Source organism: Antechinus flavipes, chromosome 3, assembly GCF_016432865.1.
Source record: "Antechinus flavipes isolate AdamAnt ecotype Samford, QLD, Australia chromosome 3, AdamAnt_v2, whole genome shotgun sequence".
Taxonomy (NCBI): Eukaryota; Metazoa; Chordata; class Mammalia; order Dasyuromorphia; family Dasyuridae; genus Antechinus; species Antechinus flavipes.
Window position 1 is genome coordinate 25,139,783 of NC_067400.1, and position 22,979 is coordinate 25,162,761.

Genomic DNA, 22,979 nt, shown 5'->3' on the forward strand with positions numbered 1-22,979 from the left:
CTAAAATATCTTTGCAAATTAACAAAATAAGCTGTACTAGTTCCAGAGCATCATTACTGATAGGACTGCTACCCACAACTGCCCAGACATAAAGCTAAAGATCTATTTTAGTAGATGAAACCAAACCAAATTCCCATGACCTCTAATTTATATAAAGGGAAAAGTCTTCACAAGAAAGAAACTTAGATGAAAAACAAATGATATGAGAAGATGAATTAAGTCTTTTTTTCTTTTTTTTAACTGGCACTGTAACAAGTGCAGCTTTTTGCTAAGTCTACAAAAATAACTTTGTCTTAATAAATGTTAATTCCAGTTTTATATTCCAATATAAAATCCAATACATTTTAATTTAATATGAATTTCAGTCACCTACAAAAAGCAATTATTTTTATCTACCTGCATAATATACTATACTAAACACATGTATTTATATCTATCGGTAATAATTTAAATATATATATATGTATATATATATATATATATAATATATCTACATATATATAGTTAGATTGATTTAATTTTATCTATCTATAGCTATATCATTAAGCTGCCTGAAACAAAAATTATACCAATCCTACCATCAAATAGACTTTTTAAAAGTGCAAGAATTAACTAAAACACATATTTGAGTGCATATTAATACATGGGTTCATTAAGGCATTAATTGACAGATTCATTAGTTGGTTCTAAAAAATCTGGAAAGTAATTGGGAATCATATTGGTAAAGTAACAGAAAATTTTATTCTCTTTGCCCCAGAGATCCCTGTAGTAACAAATATGATCCTTTAAAAGATTAAAAACAAGAAAAAAGTTTCCTTAAATGAATTCTAATATTCATAGCAGCATTTTTATGATAACAAAGAAAATTGAACAATGTAAATGTCTCACTGTAAGTGGGGTACTCTGTTCAGAAAGAACTGATGAACATGGAAAATTCAGAGAAATAGTATAAAATTCATAAAAATATATGCAAAATGAAGTAAGCAAAACCAAAGGAGAGGGCATATACACAATGACAACAAGGAAAATGAAAAGAACAAAGAAGCCAAAAAAAAAACCCTTCATTTTTTGGAAATATAATGATTAGGCTTGTCTCAGAATAAGAAATGGAAAGACAACAGAACGTCTTGTACTTCCCCTTCGTTGGAGAGGTGAGAACCAATAGATGAGGAATATATTTCATAAACTGTCAGACTCAAATGATGAGTTGGTAAGTTTGGCTGAAATGTTTTCTTTTTAATATTTTACTCCCTTTCTTTATAATTCTTCTATTATGAGGGATGGCTCATTAGGCAGAGGAAGGAGAGGAAGATATTTGGAATTGAAGATGATGTAAAAGGAAAAGCTATTAATATTATGAAAACATTCTCAGAAATAGCAAGATATGCAAATAGTGAATCATTATCAAAATTAAACATGTAACCAAAGTAAGATAAGTTATCACTAAGAGTTGCAAGAATATAAAGGTTTCTATAAATCATTCACATCTAGATTTTCCTTTCAAAGGAAAGCTTTCTTATATTTACTTTTTGCTAAAACACAATATATGTTCCTACATTTAAAATCCTATTCTAATATCTCATTATGACATTAATATAGCTTTATTGCTTGAAGGCTCAGGAAGATCCTATTAATATACAAAAGCTTTGAATATGGACCCAGTAACAAAAAATTCTTTTGCCCCATCTGAATTATTAAATAGGAGCAACACAACGTGAAATAAATTAGAAATCCTAATGCAAGAAGGTAAACTTAACTTCCTAGACATGTTTTTGAAATGGCATGATGCCTAAGTCAATATTCCTGGAAATGTCTGCCATATTAAAATAAAAAATAAAATGGAAATTGGGTGAGAGAGGGTAAAATTGTATATTCAGAAAAGGTATTCATATGTGAAAGTTCAGAAATCATTTGGAAGAAATGTGATGGAAAGCATTAAGAATTAGATCAAGATTAACAAGAGGCAAAATCAGAAGGAATTGTACTATTACCACGGAACAATTAGATGATAAGGGAAAATGGATGAGTTGGTGAAACAGAGCACAAGGCTGGTATAGAAGCAGGGGGGATTTCAATTTTCTAGATATCTGCTAGACCTTGCTCTTCTGCCAAAGCCTACAAGAGAATAATTTCTTGACTTCTCTTAATGATATTTTATCCTTTCAAAAAAAAGGAAACAATGAGAGGAAATTGTATTCTTGGAACAAAAAAAATCCAATATATTACAGAATAATGGTCCCCATTAAAGATGAATAAAATTGATTTCAATACTGAAAATGATGAGAGCTTAGGGGAGGGAGAATAGAGAATGAGAAAAATTCATTGTAAATCTGTAAGAGAAAAAGGAAGAAAAATAAGTCCCAAACTGATAGTTATTTTAGATTTTAGCAGAGAATGCAAAGGGTTCAGAGAAAGAATAAGGAACAAGTAGGTACCATGGACTAAAGTTCTATCTTTGTTATTTTAACTTTATTATTCATTTTAGCCTGATCACATTATCCATTTTTTATAATATTTAGACTTCTAAAAAAGTTTTAAATGGGGAAGTAAATAGTAGGGTCAGGCAACAAGAAATCTTCTTTGGTAGTCTGGAATTGTTTCTTTCGTCTCTTCCCCATGCTTATGTATTTTGGTGGTCTGGAATTGTTTCTTTCATCTCTTCCCCATGCTTATGTATGGTGCTGAAAGTTATATTTCCAGGGGAACATAATGAGGAACTCAAATGCCCATTCCAGAGCATTAGAGTAGATTTACTGAGGGACAGAAATCTTTTCCATAATTTTGCAGATAAAAGAGTAATCCAGGAAGGGACCCTCAATTTTATTTAGCCTGAACATCGACTGATTTCAAGCATTAGTCATTTGGTTAGACTACCTAATGATGTAATGGGTAGCATCTAAATTTAATGTTGTTCCTTTGCAATTTGAAAATTCTATGCTGAGATTCTACATTGGTCCTTATTTATCTTTTCTCATATGAAATGAACAATCTGTTGGGTTCTTCCTTATCAGGTTCCTTGTCACTAACGCTATATTGCCCCCTTGGCAACAAAAGGGAATATCCAATTTAGATATATGAGGTAAGTTTGAGAGAGGAATCATAAATGACACCTGTCAGCAGAGTCCTTCTTACTGCATTGCCTGCTTATGATCGATGCTTAATAATTCGTATTGACTTAACACCAACGTTGGGAAGACAGTTGACTAGAAGATGTAGTGGTTAAAAGCAATGAGGGAATTTAGCAGGATGTTTTGGGGGAAAAGATAATGAGATCCCCTTTAAAATCCTGAGTTTGATTCAACAACTCTGGAGAGCAATTTAGAACTATGCCCAAAGGGCTATGAAACTGTTCATACCTCTTGATCCAGCAGTCTCTATTGGGCTTGTATCCCAAAGAGATCTTAAAGGGGCAGAAATGTTTATGGCAGCCCTTTTTGTAGAAGAAAGAAACTGGAAACCAAGTGGATATCCATCAGGTGGAGAATGGCTGAATACATTATGGTATATGAATGTTATGGAATATTATTATTCTATAAGAAATTATCAGCAGTATGATTTCAGAGAGGCCTAGAGAGACTTACATGGACTGATGCTAAGTGAAATGAGCAGAACCTAGAGATCATTATACATGGCAATAGCAAGATTATATGATGATCAATTCTGATGGACATGGCTCTCTTCAACAATAAGATGATTCAGACCAGTTACATAATCTTTTGATGAAGAGAGCCTTCTGCACCCAGAGATGACTGTGAGAACTGAGTGTGGATCAGAACATAGTATTTTTAATCTTTTTGTTGGTTGCTTGCATTTTGTTTCCTTTCTCATTTTTTCCCTTTTTGATCTGATTTTTCTTGTGCAGCATGATATTTGTGGAAATATATGTAAAATAATTGCACAAATTTACATATTACTTGATATCCAGGGGAGAAGGTTGGGGAAAAGAAGGGGAAATTTTTGGAAAACAAGGTTTTGCAAGGATGAATGTTGAAAATTATCTATGCATATATTTTAAAAATAAAAAGCTTTAAAATAAATTTTTAAATTTTTAAAAAATAAAAAATAAATTCTGAGTTTGAGATGTCTAAGGAAAATCCAATCCAAGATAATCCAAATAGTACTTGGTGATGTGAAAGTGGAACTCAGAAAAAGGCTGAAGGTTGAATATATAGATCTATGAATCATCACAATATGGATTAAAATTTAATATGCAGGAGCTGATGAAATAAACAAAGGACCATAACTTTGGGGTAGAAAAAAATGAAGATCCAAGACAAATCCATAAGAAATACCTATATAAAAAGGCATTACTTGGACGAGGAGTCAGTAAGGGGGACTAAAGAGTAGTAAGACATTTTTATGCAATAACTGGTAAAGCAACAACCAACCAATAATAAAAATGTCATTTTTATTAATATTCATTATATGAATCAGGTCTAGATTAAGGTGAGTTGTCCAAAATCACAGAGATAGTGTAAAAATCATAGACATGGTGTCAAAGATTGTCTATAATTTCAGGAAAACATTATTACTTTAAATTTCCTGGTTTTTGAATCCATATTTGTATATTATCAAGACAAATGATATAATAGTAACAAGTGAAATAAATGATTAAACATTTTCTCCATTTTATTCTTTCTTTTAAAAAAATCAAATTGTCTAATGTTTTTATCTGCTTTATTTTTAACAGTTACTATTTCTTTTTAGCAATAAAATCATTCATGCAATCTGGGGAAATAGGTACTATTATGATTCCCATTTACAAATGAAGAACCTAAAAGAGGCAGAGGTTAAGTGACTCACCCAGCCAGGGTCATGGGATTAGTTAAGTGTTCCTGATGTCATGTCCAGTGATCTATCTACTATACTACTATTCATTTTTACAACTGCAAAACACTTGAAAAAGATTCATATCACTTATATGACTGCTCACTAGAGTCTGAAAAAGCTTTAAAATCCAGCCACCTTCAAGACACACTGTATATCATATACTTCATTGTAGGACACTAGCTAGAACTAGGAAGGAGCAAACACAGTGATTTATTGCTGATGTTCCTGAATTCCCTAACATTCTTCACTATACTGTGAGATGGCAGGTTTTCATCCAGGAAGAGTTTTAAATTCTCACCTGATTTTTTTTCCCCTAGAATGATATTATCTTTCAAATTACCCACCAGAAGAATTCTTCACTCTGACAATATACCATTAATCAAGACAAACAGGTTTGATATTTTATAGCATTTCAAGACAGATGACACTTTTCAGAAAATGAGGTCCTGGAACATAAGTTTCAGGTTAGTTAGAAAAACATTATCTTTTGTGGTTATGTCAATAGTATATAAAATGAAAACTTCTACTATTATCTCAAATACAAACTTACTCATTGAAAATATATTAATGATCATCAATAAGGGACAAGCCTTTTTTTGGAAATCTTGATCTCCCTACACCTCACAGAATTTCAACAAATAAAATATCAGGTCCACTCAAAATTCACAAGCTTTAGAAATCAAGCTGGCCAAGTCTACAAACCCTCCCATTTTCCAAACAAACAAATAAACAAACAAAAACAAAACAAAAACAAAGCAAAACAAACAACAAAAAAAAAGAAACAAATCTTAATTCATCCTTCTCATCTCTGCTCCCAAAATTCTCCAAGAAACATAGATAGCATTTTAAATCACAAATCTCCTAAATAAAATGCAACATACCTTCTTTTAAAAAATGTATACAAGTCAAACCTCATTATAACTATATGTATATATATATATATATTTTTGTATGCATGTATATGTATTTGTGTGTGTATAGATAGATAGATAGATAGATAGATAGATAGATAGATAGATAGATATAGATAGGGTTGTTCTATGATTTTAATAAACAGGGCAGCTAGGGGGCAAAGTAGATAGAGTGGTAGGCCTACAGTCAAGAAGACACAAGTTCAAATCCAGCCTCAGAAACTTTACAGCTGTGTGACCTTGGGCAAATCACTCATTTTCCTCATCTTTGGCAAACTGTTGAAGCATCTTTACCAAGAAAAATCCCAAATGTGATACAGAAGAGCTGAGCATACAACAAATTTTATTAAATTTTATTAAATTGAATACTCATGAGCTAACGTAATAACTAGGTGAGAAACCAAAAATCTTAATGTTTTGTTATCATTAGATTCTTATTAGAATTTGAACTATATTCCAAATGTAGTTTTTTTTTCTTTTCTAATTGTTGCCAATTAAGGTTTTTCCCCTCCTGTATCCGGTATACTTTTATAAATGTTCTAAGAACAGTTATATATGTTATGAATGTACATAAATTTTAATACACACTTCTTTATAAATAATGTTGAGAAAGAAACATCAGAACAAAAGGGGGAAACCATCAGAGAGAAAAAAAAAAAACAAGAAAAAAAAATAAACATAGCATGTGTTGATTTATATTCGTTCTCCATAGAGAGAGTCATCCATCTCCCTGGATGCAAATAGCTTTTTCTATCCAAAGTTTATTGAGTTTGCCCCGGATCACTGAGTCACTGAGAAGTCTCTCATAATTGTTCATTGCACAATTTTGCTACGACTATATATACTGTATTCCTAGTTCTGCTGGTTTCATTCAGCATCAGTTCATGTAAATCTTTCCAACCAACAACCAATGAAAATCAATGAGAAATATTTCCAGAAAACTCAGTAGAACTTCTGGTCCATTCCCTAGATAGAACAAAAATCATTTAGTAGGATGGGCAAGAATGGAAAAAGGTAAAGGTGGGAGATGGTCCTGTCTGTGTGATCAATATCATTGGAACGAATACACAAACCAATAAGATCATGGAGTTATTGGAGTTTTTTAATCAAAATGATATTTTAAAATAACAATAATTATATTGTCAGAAATTGATTATTTGCTGTTGAAGAGGAAATATAAATTAAATTTGGTTCTGAAAAATGAAAATTCATTTTAATTATATTTCAAATTGTCATTATTATGCTAAAAATGATGCTACATATAACATTGTAACTGTGAATCCCCAGAAAAAGAAAATTTGGGAAATGTATACCTGTCTCCATTTCCATTTGAAGATTTAATGACACATAATCATATACTGTGTTAATATCCTTAAAAGTTTTTACTATTGTTTCAAGTAACAGTTTATAATGCAGCCAGGTGCATCTAGATTAGCTGCTTTTGGTTTTTATTCACTTTTCATTTATGGGAAGAAAAATGATTTGTTACCATTTGAATGAAAGGCTTTTAGGCAGAATAGAAGAAAACATAATGGCATAGACCTTTCAACAATTTCATTTTTTTCTTTATAAAGTAATGGATTATTACTTTTATTTCAAATTAGGATAATATTTTCCCACAAAGAGAAAAGAAAAAGACTATAAAGTTCATTTGATTAAAATATCATAAAATATCAAATAAAGTGATAGAATCAGGGGATTAATCTGCCAAATATAAATTATAGGGGTACCTAAGTGATCCAGAATGGTTGGAGGAAGAGATGATCTGAACAACAGAATTTCCTATTTCACCAAAAGTATCAATTCATTTGTTTTTTTTTTTTGTGCTTCTATCTTTTTATGAACCTCTTTTAAGGGTATTATATGTTACTGTCTTAATTACATTAGTGATTTATGATTTTCCAAATTTATGATTTTTCCAAAATTATCAGCCTGAAAATAGGAAAAGCTAAATAGTTGGAAAATACCCACTATCTGGCTAGGACATGCAGCTGGAGGCCCAGTCCATTGAGTCAGTACATCAGTACATGTATTTAGGAAAGCACTGCAGATGGGCTATAGTTGGAGCCAAAATGGAATAGGAGAAAGATAGCAAATTGGATAGGATTTAATAATTTGGGTAGTGCTCTCTAACTCTCCCAAGCTGTTTTATGTGCAAAGACCCATCTTTTCAATGGAACTGTTTCTGCAGTGATACTCTATGATTATGGATACTGAAACATCCCATTTCTGAGAAATCCAAGTTGGAGGTTACCCAGAGGGCAATGTGTGACAGATAGAAACCGCTTAAAGCTTATATGCAATAATGATTTAACTTCAAGAAGTAACATAAGAGGTATTAAGAAGAAAGCCTATGACAAAAAAAGGCTGATGATACTGCAAGAATCAAAGTTAACAGGGATCCCCCACTGATACCCCAAAAATGTCAAGGCCTCCAACATAAACAGATGCTCAATAGAGGTCTGTGAAAGAATGAGAAATGGATGAAAATGGCCTAGGGAAAAAGGCAGGGCTGGGGTGTGACCTCACCTATGAAGGGAATACTCATATCAAGAAGTTTGAGATCTACTGGAGTACAAAATTGATACACTCCTTTATATTTACATAATATTTTAGTGCTCACAAAATGCTTTTCCCACAGGAACCCTAGTGGTGCAAGTATCAGTATACCCTTTTTTTATAGATAAGGAAACTAAATTCAAGATGAGTTGCTACCTGCCTAAGGACATATTTTAGGAAACATGAAAGCTATGATACAAAGCCATTTCCTGAAATAAGATTATGCATTTCTTCCCCTACACCACCCTAAAGCTTAAAAAGTTAACTCTTTTTGAATCGAACATTTTTTTTTCTAAAATTAACAGACTCTACTGTTTTTTACCCCAGCATAGTAGGCATAATTTGGCATTTCTTGGACTTTTAATCTAAAAATGTCTTAGACTCAACTGAATATCAACTATCACTTTGTGGTACAACAAACTTATCAGAACTAGACTAAGTATCCATGGACCATTGGACATAGCCTAGAATTGTTATTTTGATAAAATCCTGTTTTGATGTTGTTTTTGTTTCCTTTTCTTCAAGACAGTGGAAAATAAAAGTTTGGTTCATTGAGTGTTCTGTTCTTGAGAATCTCCTTCATAAACACTTTAATAAAGGTTGTCCATCTGTTTATACTTACATATACAAGTGCATATTTTTCACATGTGTATACCATATGTTTCATTTATGTAATGTACATAATGTTCATAAGGACAGAATATTTTTTCTTTACCTATTTATCTTCTCTTACTTGTTTGCAGAAGCAATGATAATTCTTAGTATTAAAAGATCACCTACTAAAAACTGTTGACTGATAGTTGGTATTTTCATCACAATAAGAATCATAAGGACTCATAGAGGATTAAGCATGGCTGATCATTACAGTTATTATTAGGGTCATAGATCCTTTCTTATAACTACCAAGGATTAAGTATATATATATATATATATATGTAAATTTAAAACCATTAATCATATGATAAAACATTTAAGAGAATAAAGAGAATATTTTACATCATTTTGTGAAAAACTGATATCTAAAGTATATAGGAAACTGACAAAAATCATTTCCAAATAAATAAGTGGTCAAATGGTAGAACAGAAAGATCCCAGAACAAATACAAATATAGCAGAAGGAGAAAAGTCCCAAAATGACCAATATTAATAAAATGTATATAAAAATGCTATGAGATTGTATATTATGCCTATCAAATAGTGATGAAAAAAATAGAAATCATCATTGTTGAAGGGGCTATGGGAAGACAGAAGAGTAAAATTATAATGATTCTCAAAAATATCATAGAATTATTCAAGAAAAGTGATTAAGTATTTCATATCCTTTAGCTCAGTGAATCTACTTGTGGACACATGCCCCCCCCCAAGGAAATAAAGTACAACATCTTCTGTAGTAGTGAAGAACCAGAAACCAAATGGATGTCTATACTGTGTAACAGTTGAATAATTATACTACAAGAGCATAATAGAATGGTTGAAAGAAATAACAGGTAAGAGTAAACAAAAACATGAAGGAATGTGTATGATCGAACACAGAAAAAATAAATCAAAATAAAGAGTAAATTACACAAGGAGTACAGTAAAGTAACATGAATAAAAGCACTGGAAATCTAATTAACAATAATTAACGATCTTAGTCCTAGAAAATAGAGGATCAAGGGTCCATCTTCCTTCAGTAAATATTATACTATCAGATACAGCTGTCTTTCTGGTTTATTTTGCCTCTTTTCTTTTTTTGGTTTGAGTTGCTTTTTGTCCCAAGGGAGGATTAGGGATTAGGGAACATATTGGTAAATAACTGTGATGTTTGGAGAATCTACTTTTAAAAGAATGAAATGAGAAAAAAAGAAAGCTAAATGGTAGGTTGATTTATGAAGAAAATATCTGTATGATGATTTTCAACAAATATAAAAATTAAAAATCAAAAATTAAATTAAAAAACATGGATATTAAAACTATCTATATTCATTTGTATCCTCTAAGAGTGCTCACTGCTCTGAATATCAACTATCACTCTGTGATACATAAGAACTAGGTTAAGTATCCAACCATTGGACAAAGCCTAGAATTATTATTTTGATGAAGTCCTTTTTTGATTTTGTTTTTGTTCTCTTTTCTTCAAGACAGAGAGATGGAAAAATAAAAGTTTTTGCCCATTTTTACCTAAAATTTCCAATCACTCCATCAAAATACAAAACCTTTCTTCAAATAAAAAATTAAGTGATAAGTAGTATTCAATGTTAAAAGAGACAAGAAGATACACACAGGTTATCTATGAGAGTTTTAGGAATTAATGAAAATAATCCTGTCTTTTAAATAATCAGAAACATGCTTTCAAATTTTTCACAAAACACATAAAAAGCATTTCAGAAATTCCAACCTGTAAAAGAGTAGTTCTATGGCGCTTTAATGCCCCCTTCTGATGGATTCTAGCAAAGCAGGCTGAACAATAATCTTCTCCACATTCAAGACAAACCTCAGGGGAAAAAACAAGAAAAGTTATTTTTAATGACATGATCCCTAGTGAAATTTCACATCAGCATTTCATTTTCTTATTATTATTTCCCCAGCTTAGCAAGGTGGGATTCATGATAGAATGCCTAATAGGAAGTATGAAAACAATCCATTTAAGGTTTTTCTTTCTTTATTGAAAACCTGCCTCAAGCTCTAGCTGCCAATATGGCACAAATAATGTCAAGGCTGCAACGCAGAAGGGTTACTTACACTTATGAAGTCACTGTGAAACTCCCTGAGCAACGTGTGGTCTTTGCTCAGGAGCAGGATAAGATACACTGCACATGGAGTCCATGAAAATGCAGTGTTTGGACAAAAGGGTCTCAAGGAAATTTAATGGGATCTCTCTGAGCTTGAGCTGCTATTTTCTGCAATGTTTTTACTCTGTCTGGGTTTCCATACCACGGCTTTTTCCTAATTTTATTTTGTTATTTGGTCATTTATTAAATACCTAACACGTAAAACCGTTGTATCTAACTTTTTACACTTACCAGTTGATGCTCAAAGTAACACTAAACGATCTTCTATATGATTCAAAAAATACAAGATGAAATTCATCTTAGTTAAAGAGATTCCCAAGTCACAAGAGAACAAAGTAAACATGGATAAACAGTTTTATTCTAAATATGTTCAATGCTTAAAATCCATCTGGGCAAAGAGTGTGTATGATATTTTGTGCTGCTGCCACCACCAGAACCAAAAACATGATGTGGACTCACTGTGACCCACATCTGATCTGCAGGTGAAGTGCCAATAAGGACAAGGCTGGGAGGACTTAGACAGGAAACCTAATTGTGATATCCTATTTAGTAACCTAACCCTAACCTGACTCCAATGTGAGGCTTCTTCTATTACCCTTCTTCCCTACCAAAAAAGAGTAGTACCCTAAACAAGAGTTAGATGACTGAGAACTGAGTACATCAAAAAGTACCTGTTCACGTTAGTAATTTTTTTTGGCAGTATCTGAGACATTTTGCTCTGGGAAAAAAAAGTGGTTCACACGCTAAACTGTCTGCGAACAGTCCATAAGATTACAGATTTAGAGCTAAAAGGAAGCTTCTAAAGGCCATCTGATCCAACCCCCTCATTTTCTTGCTGAGGAAGCTGTGCCCCAGATAGAAAGGTGTATGAGTATCAAAGAGCAGAGCTCAGATTTGATCCAAAGTTCTCCAAATCAAACAAAATGAACTTCCCAATGGTATCCACACAATGCCAAGAGAACCAGAGGAGGGAGGCCTAACATGTTGTGTAGACATCTGTGGAAGATTTACAGAATGGCATAGAAGAGTGTGTGTGTGTGTGTGTGTGTGTGTGTGTGTGTGTGTGATATTTGAGAAAAAGGAGAGATTAGCATTGGATGAGAAGGTATTAATGCAACTGATCTACATCATCAAAACAAATAAACAAATCCATCCAGTATGTAAAAACATGAATAAGAAAACACAGAAAAAGAGTATGGGTCCTTCAATCTTCCCAGCATCTAGACTACTTATATATATTGTCTCACCCTATTAGAAGATGAGCTTCTTGAAAGTAAGTAAGGCCTGTCCAGCTTTTCTATTTGCAAACTCAGTGCTTAACACAGGACTTTGTATGTTAGATACTTCCTTGATAAAATATTTTTAATTGATTCATTAAAAGAAGAATTAAGTTGAACAAGTGGAGGAAGTACTCATACCAAGAAAGAGATCACAAATTTATCAAAAAAGGCTTTGATGTTTTTAATTCTATTTTTCTCCTTGAAAAGAAGCTACGAGTGTCCTTTCCCCCTAGTTCTTGACAAATCTCCATATAGTTGTCAGGTATTTTACTTGAAGTTGTTCCTACTTTGTACCAGTTGCCTCGGTTTTCACTTCCTTATCCACACTTCATTATTTCAAGCCTTCATTTTTTGCATCTGGGTTACTGCAAGAACCTCCTAACGACTCCTTGGTGCAAGTCTCTCCCCATTCCAATCAATTCTCCATATCTGCTAAGTCCAGCTCATTCTTCTATAACCTGACTTCTAACCTCAGTATCTGATTACAACGCCTCTCTCCAAAATAGCAATGATCTCTTACCTACTAAATCAAATGGTCTTTTTTCAAGCCTTATTGATTCCCTCATTTTCATTCTCTTCTCTAGTTTTACTTTTGCCCCTACATTTCTCTCTCTTGCTTCTACTCCTACATACCCAATTACTTCTCAATATCCTTTGCTATTTCACTTCTTCCAGATCATACACAGAAAACATGAGTGACCCCCAATCTCTTCCCTGGGTCCTCTTCGTTTTTGACTCTATAGTAGTTTATTTGGTAAATTCATTGACTTCCATGGGTTCAATCACCATCTGTATATAAATCAGAGATGAGGAACTTTTCCTGCCAAGGGTCATTTGGATATTTATATCATCATCCACAGCCATGCAAAATATCAGTTTATAGAACTGAAGCAATGGGAGGCTGTCGTATCTAGCTTTCAGCTCATCACCTGTGGTTGAGAAATCAGTAAATGATTTCTCAGCAGAATAATGTCTGTGGGCTACATGTTCTTCACCCTTATATAGATGAATCCCAGAGCTATTATCCATCTTAATCTCTCTCTAAAGCTACAGTAGTAAATCACCAACTGTCTTTTGCACATCTTAATTGGATGTAGGAATCTCAAATTCATCATGTCCAAAAAGAATTATTTTCCCAAAAAATTCCAGTCCTCTTCCTATCTTCCCTTTATCTGTTACAGACAGCACTATTCTTCCAATTTCCTCACTTCATATCTCCCTTGTGATTCCTTACTCTTACTCATTCTACATGTCTAGATCGTTGGTAAATCTTATCATTCCTAACTTCACAACACCTCTCAATTCTACTTCTCACTACTAACATCACCACCACACAAATCGAGGCACTCACCACCTCTCTTCTGGACTCCAATAGCTTTCTAATTGGTCTTTGCCCCTCAAATCTCTTGCCACTCCAATTCACATGGCATTTCCACTAAAACCAAAGTGATTTTCCTAAAATATTAATCTGATCATGTCAATCTCTTATTCTGTGCATTCCAGTGGCTATTACTTCTAGCATCAAACATAAATTGTCCATTTCTGGCATTTAAAAACATTTTACTAACCTGACCCTTTCCCATATTTTCATACTTCTCACACTTTATTTCCTTCCACATACTCTGAGATTAAGCAACACAAGACTACTTTCTCTTCCCCACTCATAGCACTCCATCTTCTGTCAGGTTGCCTTTGATTTCTCTGTCTTCCATACCTAGAATGCTCCTGCTTTTCCCCCTCCTGACTCCCTTCATGATTCAGCTCACATCCCATCTTCTCCAGAAAATGGTTCTCCTCACTGATAACCCTCTGCATTTCACTCTTATATTATTCTCTTTCCATTTTTCTTGTCTATGTCTGATCATTTATGTGTTCTCTCCCTCATTAGAAAATGAACTCCTTGAAGACAGAGAATGTTATGATTTCTCTTTCTATCCTGTTTTAGTGCAGCATCTAACACAATTAAATGTTTTGTTGACTGACTCCTAACCAATATATAGATCAGACTCTCATTGTTTCTTACTTATATTAATGATACAGCATCAAAATCTCTCACTCTTTAGTCCACACTGCTGCCAAAGTGAGCTTTCCTTAAGCAAAAAATTAAACATGTGATTCCTTTACTCAATCATCTCCAGGATCAAATATCAGCACTCTGTCATTAGCTTTTAAAGCTATTCACAACCTGGCCCCAACCTATCTTTCCCGTTTTTCTCCCCCACTTCCTTATTTGTGATCCATCCAAGCTGGTTTTCTCTCTATTCCTCCCATACCACACTCCTATCTCCCCAACTTTACAATGGCTGTCTCCTAGATAACTGAAATGCATATTCCTACTCACTTTATTCTCTTTAAATAACTCTCTTCCTTCAAAATAGAGCCCAAGGACCACTTTCTACAAAAGGCCTTTCCTTATCTTCCCAACTGTTTAAAGTTGACCCTCATCTTGTACCTAATTTATTTGCATGTGTTTGTAGTCATTTTTGTTATTTTATATATTTTATATTTATTCTATAAATACTTATGTATATCTTTCTTACCTCCCTATTAGAAATAAATAGAGATGTTTTCCTTACTTATATTTTATGTTTTAAGGATAAATCCCAGACCATTCAGGTTAATATTCTATTCCACAATGTCCTATAGAATCTAAAATTTGTCTAGCTTGCTCCAAAGATCCTCCTTCTCAACTTCCTTTCTCTCCCTTCCTTTTATTCCCTCATTCCCCACTTACTTGAAGGCAAGGACTTTTATTCCTTCAGATAGTATCCTCAAAAACTTAGTATGATATGGTAAGCACACAGAAAGCACATATTAAATACTTATTATTGGCTTGACATTTTTATTTTAATAACAAATAAGCTTATTTTTGTCAATGAACGTAATAGAACTTAATGCAAAAGGAATTTCTTAAAAACAAGAGCTTTATCACAAAACTATTATTATTATGAAAGTCTTCTAATTATCCATTCACCAGAACTCAAAGAACATTCATACATACTTCACAAATGATTCATTTACCTACTTCATCAAGACTTTCTGTCTCATTTTGATTTGATAATGATTTAGTATTTTTTTTTTTGCTGAGAAGATTTTTGATCTTTTGACCTATACTTTGTGTAGTTGCACAAATCACCCTTCTCAGGCACCAATTATCAAAGAACTTGTTTAAAAAAATCAACCATTGCACAAAAGTAAACCTGATAGGTGATTAAGGTTCCCATCAATCACTTTAAAAAGCCTTAAAAAGATCTTCAACAGCTCCCTTTCAGATCTTATCTTCCACCTTGCCCTCTTTTTAGCCAGCTATACCAACCAGTGGTTGCCTGAACATATCTCATGAAACATATTCATATCTGGAAAAAAGGAAAACTCACTTCTTCTAAGGAGAATGTCCTTGCACAATTCAATTCTCTCTGGAAAAATATGCCCTCCCAACGCTGGCCAAGTGTTATGGAATATCTCATAAATATATTGAGGAACTGACTTTTTCCATAATAATAATAAATAACAAATATCAATTCAATGCTCTAAGACTTGCAAAGTATTTCGCATACAATTCTTTTCATTATCATTTTACACATAAGGGATAAGAAGCTGAGAGAGGATAAGCAGCTTTCCAGAGAAGCTAAGTTTTTCATGGGATTTTTTTCCTTAATGATTTTAATGTATCATTATGTCATTGTTGGGTTGCCAAGACAAAATAATTCTTGACCTGATGGCCAGATTGCTGCTGGAGAGCTCCTTTGTTGATTAAAAAAAATTGATGTTGATGATTATTAAAGTTTTAATGAGCATTTTTCAAATCATCTTTGAATTTTCTCTCTGTCTTTAAACCCAATGAGTCAAGGATTGTTATCAGTTCTTCTCTCATTATGTCTTTCATAGATAGTATCTCCTGCCTATTTGCACCATCGCTACTTAACCTTAGGACATAAGTACTTCATTTTCTAAATGCAACAGCCTCTAAAATGGTCTCCATGTTTTCATCTCTTCTGACTCTAATGTCTAAATGACCAAGACAAAGTGGAAATCATTTTAACATCATATTTCCATCTTAGTATACCTCCTCACACAATTAAGTTCCAACTCACGCTGAGTCTGCATTTCAAGCCCTTCGTGATCTGGGCTTACTATATTTTTCTAGTCATATGACCTACTATCTCTAAAAATAGATTCAATGAAACTACATGTTCTATTCACTGACTACCAAATGTGTATTTTTCTTTAATATATGTGCTGTTTTTCTTTCCCTTATTAAATAATGACCAAGTATTTATCATTCCCTAGGGGCTAGCCACTGTTATTCCCTCCATTCTCTCTGCCTATCCAAATTCAACTAATCCTTCTAATATTAATTAATTTATGGCTCCTTCTGCTTCAGTTTCCCTTAATCAATGCAAGTCACAATACCCTCTTCCTAAATTTAAATTACTACAGCACTTTGTATCATTCATCTGTCATTGAATTATAGTTTTGTATCATTCCTTTTCAGATGTAGTTATCTTTTTCCAAATAGACTACAAGCTCCTTATGGGCAGGGACCATTTCTTACTATTATTTTTACCCAATCCCACATAAAAGTAGGAAAACACTTCTGTGAACATAGTAGGCAATCAATAAATATTATATTTGAAGAGAACTATATAATTTACTGTAACCAGATCCATAAAGCACTATTTCTATTAACTGTCTACAGGCATAAGGAAATAAAATATCTGTATGAGTCGAAGAACTGGTTCCCACACAACCTGCTTGACAACAACAGTAATATTTTAAGGTTTTTTAATAAGTTAATAAAATGTTAAATTTTTTAATAAGTTAAAATCAAGTACCACAATATTTCTGCCCTCTTTATTAATGCTTTATGGGGCATAAAAGAGTTGCCTACCATAGAATTAAGAGAGCAGCTGGGTACTGGATGGCCAAAAATTGGTCTCACTGCCAGAGACTCCTAAAAATAAGCCAGTCACCCCTGAAAGCAACTGAAGTAAGAATCATCTTTGAGGAATATGACTTGACAGTAGAGAAGTCTGGGAATTCAAGAAAAGTGGAGGGTTGTGTTGTGGTGAGGAACAAAGCCATGGAGTCCAGTTTGATGAACTGCTTAGCAAAGACCCTGCTCCCAAAGGGGAATGTGAGTATGAGAAGAAAACAGCCACCGGAGCCCTGTACAACTGGAGGGACCTTTGGCCAGAAGTTGTCTCCAAATGTGTGCCTCTGTACTCTGTTCTCTACTTTCTCCCCATTCTGCCCACTGCCTCTACATTTTCTGGGTTTTACCTCCATGCTTCAGTTGCCTTCTCCCTCCAGCACTATAGTCCCCTTTTCTCACTGATTCCTTTCTCTTAATTTTGAGAAACTATAAATTTGAGGAACTATCCTTCATTTTCTGTTCTTCATCATCATGGCTCCATTTATAGCTTCCCTTGCCCCCTTTCCTTCCATCTTGGTCCCTACAAGTTTTTTAGTCTCCTTTTATTTTGGATCTTTCTTCATTAAAATATAAGCTCTTCGAAGGTTCTTCTTCCAGACTGATTTTTCCCTAAGTAAAAAAGGCCATCCTTTGTCTTATTTTTATATAGTCTTAATTACTGAATGGGTATTGCCTAAAACAAACTGAGAATGGGCTTAGCTTAAAAAGCTCAAGGTCTCCCACTCCATCTAGGGTCATCTGCACTTGTCTTGATCTCCATCTTGCCACTAGTTCCAGAGAGGGATCTGAAGGAGAAAGTAAGGCTGATAACTTTGCATAGCCCTCCCTCACTTAAATTCCATTCATTTGCATATCATGCCATCATCTTATTGGCATCATGATCCTTCCTATTCAAGAACAAAGGACAAACAACAAGTTTTTCTCAAGACAGGGAATGTCTTTCTTTTTGCTTCTCCATTTGAAATCTTATTGCTTAGCACAGTGTCTGACCCATAAAAAGCACTTAATGTTTGTTGACATGACATGATTTGATTTTTGCCATGGGCATTTTATGCAGTAGGAAGAAAATGCACCCCAGGTTTATAGGAGGGAAACATTTTTTATTCTCTGTTCCTACTTTAATATAATAAATGCCTTTTATTTGATCTAATCCTATTTCCTCACTGACTATTAGGACATTAAGTGCTCCAGTGGATAGAGCCCCAGGTCTGGAGTCAAGAAGATTTGAATTCAAATATGGCCTCAGACACTTAATTAGCTATGTAACCATGAACAAGTCACTTAACCCTATTTGCCTTAGTTTCCTCATCTGTAAAATAAGCTCAAGAAGAAAATCGCATACTGGTAAAATATCTTTACCGAGAAAATCACAAATGGGGTCATGAAGAGTCAGATCTAAGTGAAACAACTAAAATGCAATGGGCTGACCATTAAAATAAACATCGCACGTGAGTACTTTTGAATATGAGTTGTAGAAATACAGGACCACAGAAGATCCTTTGAACCTATGGGAGTACTTGCCCACACAGATCCACTCTACAAACCCATCAATGCAACCAAGTTTGAGAGATTAATATAGAAAGGAGCCTACATAATTGTAATAACACATATCCAGCAGCATATTTAGCTGTAAGGCAGGGAAATCAATAATGGTTATGGGGTCAAAGAACCTGGGTTCCAATTTCAACTTTGCCATTTGCTACTTGTGTATCTCCAGGAACATCATTGAATCTCTCAGAAGTTTCTCATGTGAAAAACTGGAAGAAAAAGGTTCACTAAATGACCATTCACTTCCAAATCTTAAACGCCATATATTGAATGGAAATAGAAATATTTTGAACTTCAGCAACAAAACTTGAGATCTATTCATTAAGAGTAATGTGTGTTTCTTAAAGAACATATATCACATTATTTGAACAAGAAATGTTTTGACTAATTTTAAGCATTTATCACTTTTAAAATGAACACTTCTACAGCATGTGCCTTACCATCCTAAATTCAAAGAGAGAATCCTGATGAAAGGTACTTACTAGTAATGCGAATTTGTTCTCACACTGTCCACAAACCTTCCCCTTTCCTTTTATTTTCTCCTGGGTATAAGCATTTGTTGCTTTATAGTTAATTGATTGTTTTACTGTTTCTAAAAGAAAGAAAATTTTAGTTAGTTAAATAATTGTAAATGAGATTTTTTTTCACTTTGTGATGAAGTAAATTAGTTGGTGTTTTCCTAATTCTGTAACAGTTATTTTTTTTAACTACAATTCACACAGTATTATGGTTAATCTCGTCTCCACCTACCAACCACAAGTATCTTTATATATTTATGTACCCAAACTAGATATTCTCTCAACAGATTCAAAGGACCAAATGAGTCTATAATGAGAACAAAAATGTACTGAATCAGTTTCTTTTTCATTTTGGACATTTCATCAAAATCCTCTCTATGCTAAACTATCCTGTAATTTTACAGGTTTAGTTTCTAAAATATCTCAACAATTCTAAATCAAAATAAAATGTTCAACTGTAGATAGATAATATGTGCATGTGCATAAATATACATGTATATAATAAAATAACTGATAGAAATAAGAAATATCTTTTAGGGGCAAACTATAGCTTTGCCTCAACTGTCTTCAAAGAATGATTGTTAACACATATATACACACACATGCAGAATTTAGAAAAAAATGAAATCAAAACTGACTAGATTTTCCAAGGAGTTTCCATAAACTCATAAATATCTTTTTGGTTTTCAATATTATAAAAAGTGGTTTATTCATCTCCCTTAAGTTTCCATAATTAAAGAAAATACTACATGTTTATGTTTATTAAACTAGCTTTCAATTGTCAAAGATTTTAAAATCAATCTCAAAAATTTTGATATGAAAAAAATTTTACTTTTATAAAGAGAGAAAGCCACAATATCATTAATACATTCACCATAAAAGCAGATTCTAATCTTATTTTTATAAAATACTCAAAAGTAAACTTAATGAAATCCAATTTCAAATGTGGTATTTTTTTAAGTTAAATGTTTTTAGTTTGAAGCAGCAATATAGAACAATTCTGGCCATTTTAAGATTGATTTTGGAATTATAAGTCTCATTAAAAGCCAGTTGCAGCAACATGTAAGAGAATGCCAGGTTGTGACCTTGTCAATGCAAGTTCTGTTAATGTTTAGGCATGTGATTTTTTGCCTACCAGTTTACTAATGTGATCCTTTTTTATCTGTAAAATGGAACAATAATATATGTTCTCTTCCACTGAATCCTAACTATAATCCTGCACTGTGATCATCGATTTGAAATCTCTGGATGGTTCCTCCAATAACAGAAAAGACTTTTCATGAACATGGAATGGATGTCCAAGATCTAAAGGCCAATTTAGATGAGTTTCAACAGCCTCGTCAAAACCCTTAGCAACAAAGAAAACCATTCCTTAATTCAAGGATAGGAGGATTGTGAAAGGACATCTACGTGCACTACCTATTTTATTGGATTAAAGGATTACAAAATAGTGACAACAATGAACATTTTTTATCATACAGGAATGTTTACAACATATTTTATTCACAGCAAACCTGTGGAAGGAGTTGGAAAAGACTGAGGTAATGATTACATCCACATATACTTATTGTGGTAATTCTCTTCATGATGAAAATCATCAACTAGTTTAGGATTTCTAATCTCAGAATGATCCCTTGAATTGCTGAGAAGTTCCCAAAGTGACTTGACTTTGATCTCCCTGTCAAAAGGTGGCCAGAAAAATCACTAGAATCCAGGCCTTCAAGGTCAACACTTGTGATTAGCCACTATAACACATTTCTTCTATAAATATAAATATTTTAAGATATTATCATTGTTCCTAATTAAGGACAGTATTAAGGAGCATTAGGAAATCATATATAGAAATTAAAAAGGAAATATTTTGTACTTTCTTTTTAGTGCAAAGTGAAATTAATATTTACCTGGAACCTGATCCTTCAGGATCTTTAATTTCACTTTTCCTGGAGATAGCTGTATGAATGAAACATGTGCTCTTAGCATATTATCGAAGAAACATAGGACTTATTTAAAGAAACTTAACAAGTATTAAAGATATTTGACATTTTGGAATTTTTTGAATAGAAAATTTTTCCTGTTGAAACAATAATATAAAAATAAATGTCATACAATTAAACAATTTTCATTAAAAGGAAAAGATACATTAAAAATAAATTTTGAAAAAATGTTAAGAATCATTGTTAAGAATTCTAAACATAAAAAAGAAACTCTCCTCTATTAAAATTTTCTTTTAGTAAATATTCAAATGTTATGTAATAACTTCCATGTACACTATTTTCTAATCTAATGCTAGCTGATTTTCATGCTTCCATAACTCAGGACTCAAGATCACTAAACCTGGATTCGGGTCCCATTTGTACCATTAATTGTGTTATATTGAGCAAATCATGTTTCCTTGGGTTTCTCATCTGTAAAATATTTTATTAGATGATCTCAAAGATCTGTTCCAGTTCTAGAAGTCCATAATTCTGATCTTGCTTTTTCTGAAATAAGTTATTCTAAATTTCTCTGGGTGTCTGTTTCCATCTCTCTGTCTCTGTCTGTCTCTGTCTCTTGTCTCTCTTTGTCTCTCTGTTTCGAGAGAGACATATATACATACATTTATATATAACGTATATATGTATATGTTTGTATATATAGACTCCTAACTCTATTATTCCAATGACACGTATCCAGTTAGACCATGATTTATGTTCCACCTCTAACTGAGAAAGATGTATGTGTGAGTATATATATACATGTATAAATGTGTGTACATAAATGCATATATATGTAAAATTATAAAAATCAGTCTTTATCAGTCTGATGTCTATCACATCTAAATACAATAAGCTTTTACATTGCCTAACACGCTTTTTGGGGATCTCAAAAGTCTTTCCCAAGGTTTAGCTATTGCAACTTTCCAAATTCTTCATTTTGCTTGACAAAAAGATTAAGGCTAAGCAATATTTAAAAAAAAAAAAAAGGAATATCAAAATGAGCTTAAAGAGCATGTTAGATGAAAAGAGCCCAAGACATTAATGAACAAGAGAATGGCATAATCTCGCTGAACTGTCTGCACAAGGAGTCATCTTATTTAAATTCATTTCTGAAGAATACACAAAAGAACACTAGATAATCTGCCAACAAACTTATTTCTTGTCTAATGATCAATTTGCAGTTTGCATACTAAGTTGCTTAATTTGTACTTGTAAATATAAAAATAACAAATGCCTGTGGTTCTACATATTTATCAACTTTGGTCTCCTCTGCTGCAAACATATCCCTAATTTTTCTCAATGATGTCAGCAATTTTGCTTTAGAAATGAAATTTAGTGTTCATCCTTCCCAAAGTTATGGCTTCTGAGATTCTATGAAGTCATGTCAAGACCCCAGGAGAAGCCTCCCCATTTAGTTAACAAAAAAGCCCAAGAGACACTGAAAAACTCCTGAGTCAGCCTGTCAGAGAAAGACTAGCAGTAATGGCCCCAAACACCTTTGCTGTTGGCAGAGAGTATGAATATAAACTAACTGCCAATTTCCCAATAGGCTTTTCTTTCCCCACTAGCATCACTCAGAGCCAGCCCCTAGGTCCAGGCTCCTAAATCCCTTCCCCCAATGCCTAGTGTCCTGCTGGACCCAGGTAATAA

At 33.1% G+C, this 22,979-nt stretch overlaps 1 protein-coding gene across 3 annotated transcripts in view; it reads right to left on the bottom strand.

Moving 5' to 3' along the window:
• The window catches only part of ZBBX (zinc finger B-box domain containing), a 112,952-nt gene that overhangs the window by 71,044 nt on the left and 18,929 nt on the right, over positions 1–22,979 (bottom strand). For all 3 annotated transcript variants that reach the window (XM_051983125.1, XM_051983124.1, XM_051983126.1), the window contains 3 exons: positions 21,255–21,303; positions 19,318–19,427; positions 10,678–10,773 (listed from right to left, as the gene is read on the bottom strand). In XM_051983125.1, coding sequence (XP_051839085.1) covers positions 10,678–10,773; positions 19,318–19,427; positions 21,255–21,303 — 255 coding nt within the window. The remainder of the gene's footprint in view (positions 1–10,677; positions 10,774–19,317; positions 19,428–21,254; positions 21,304–22,979) is intronic.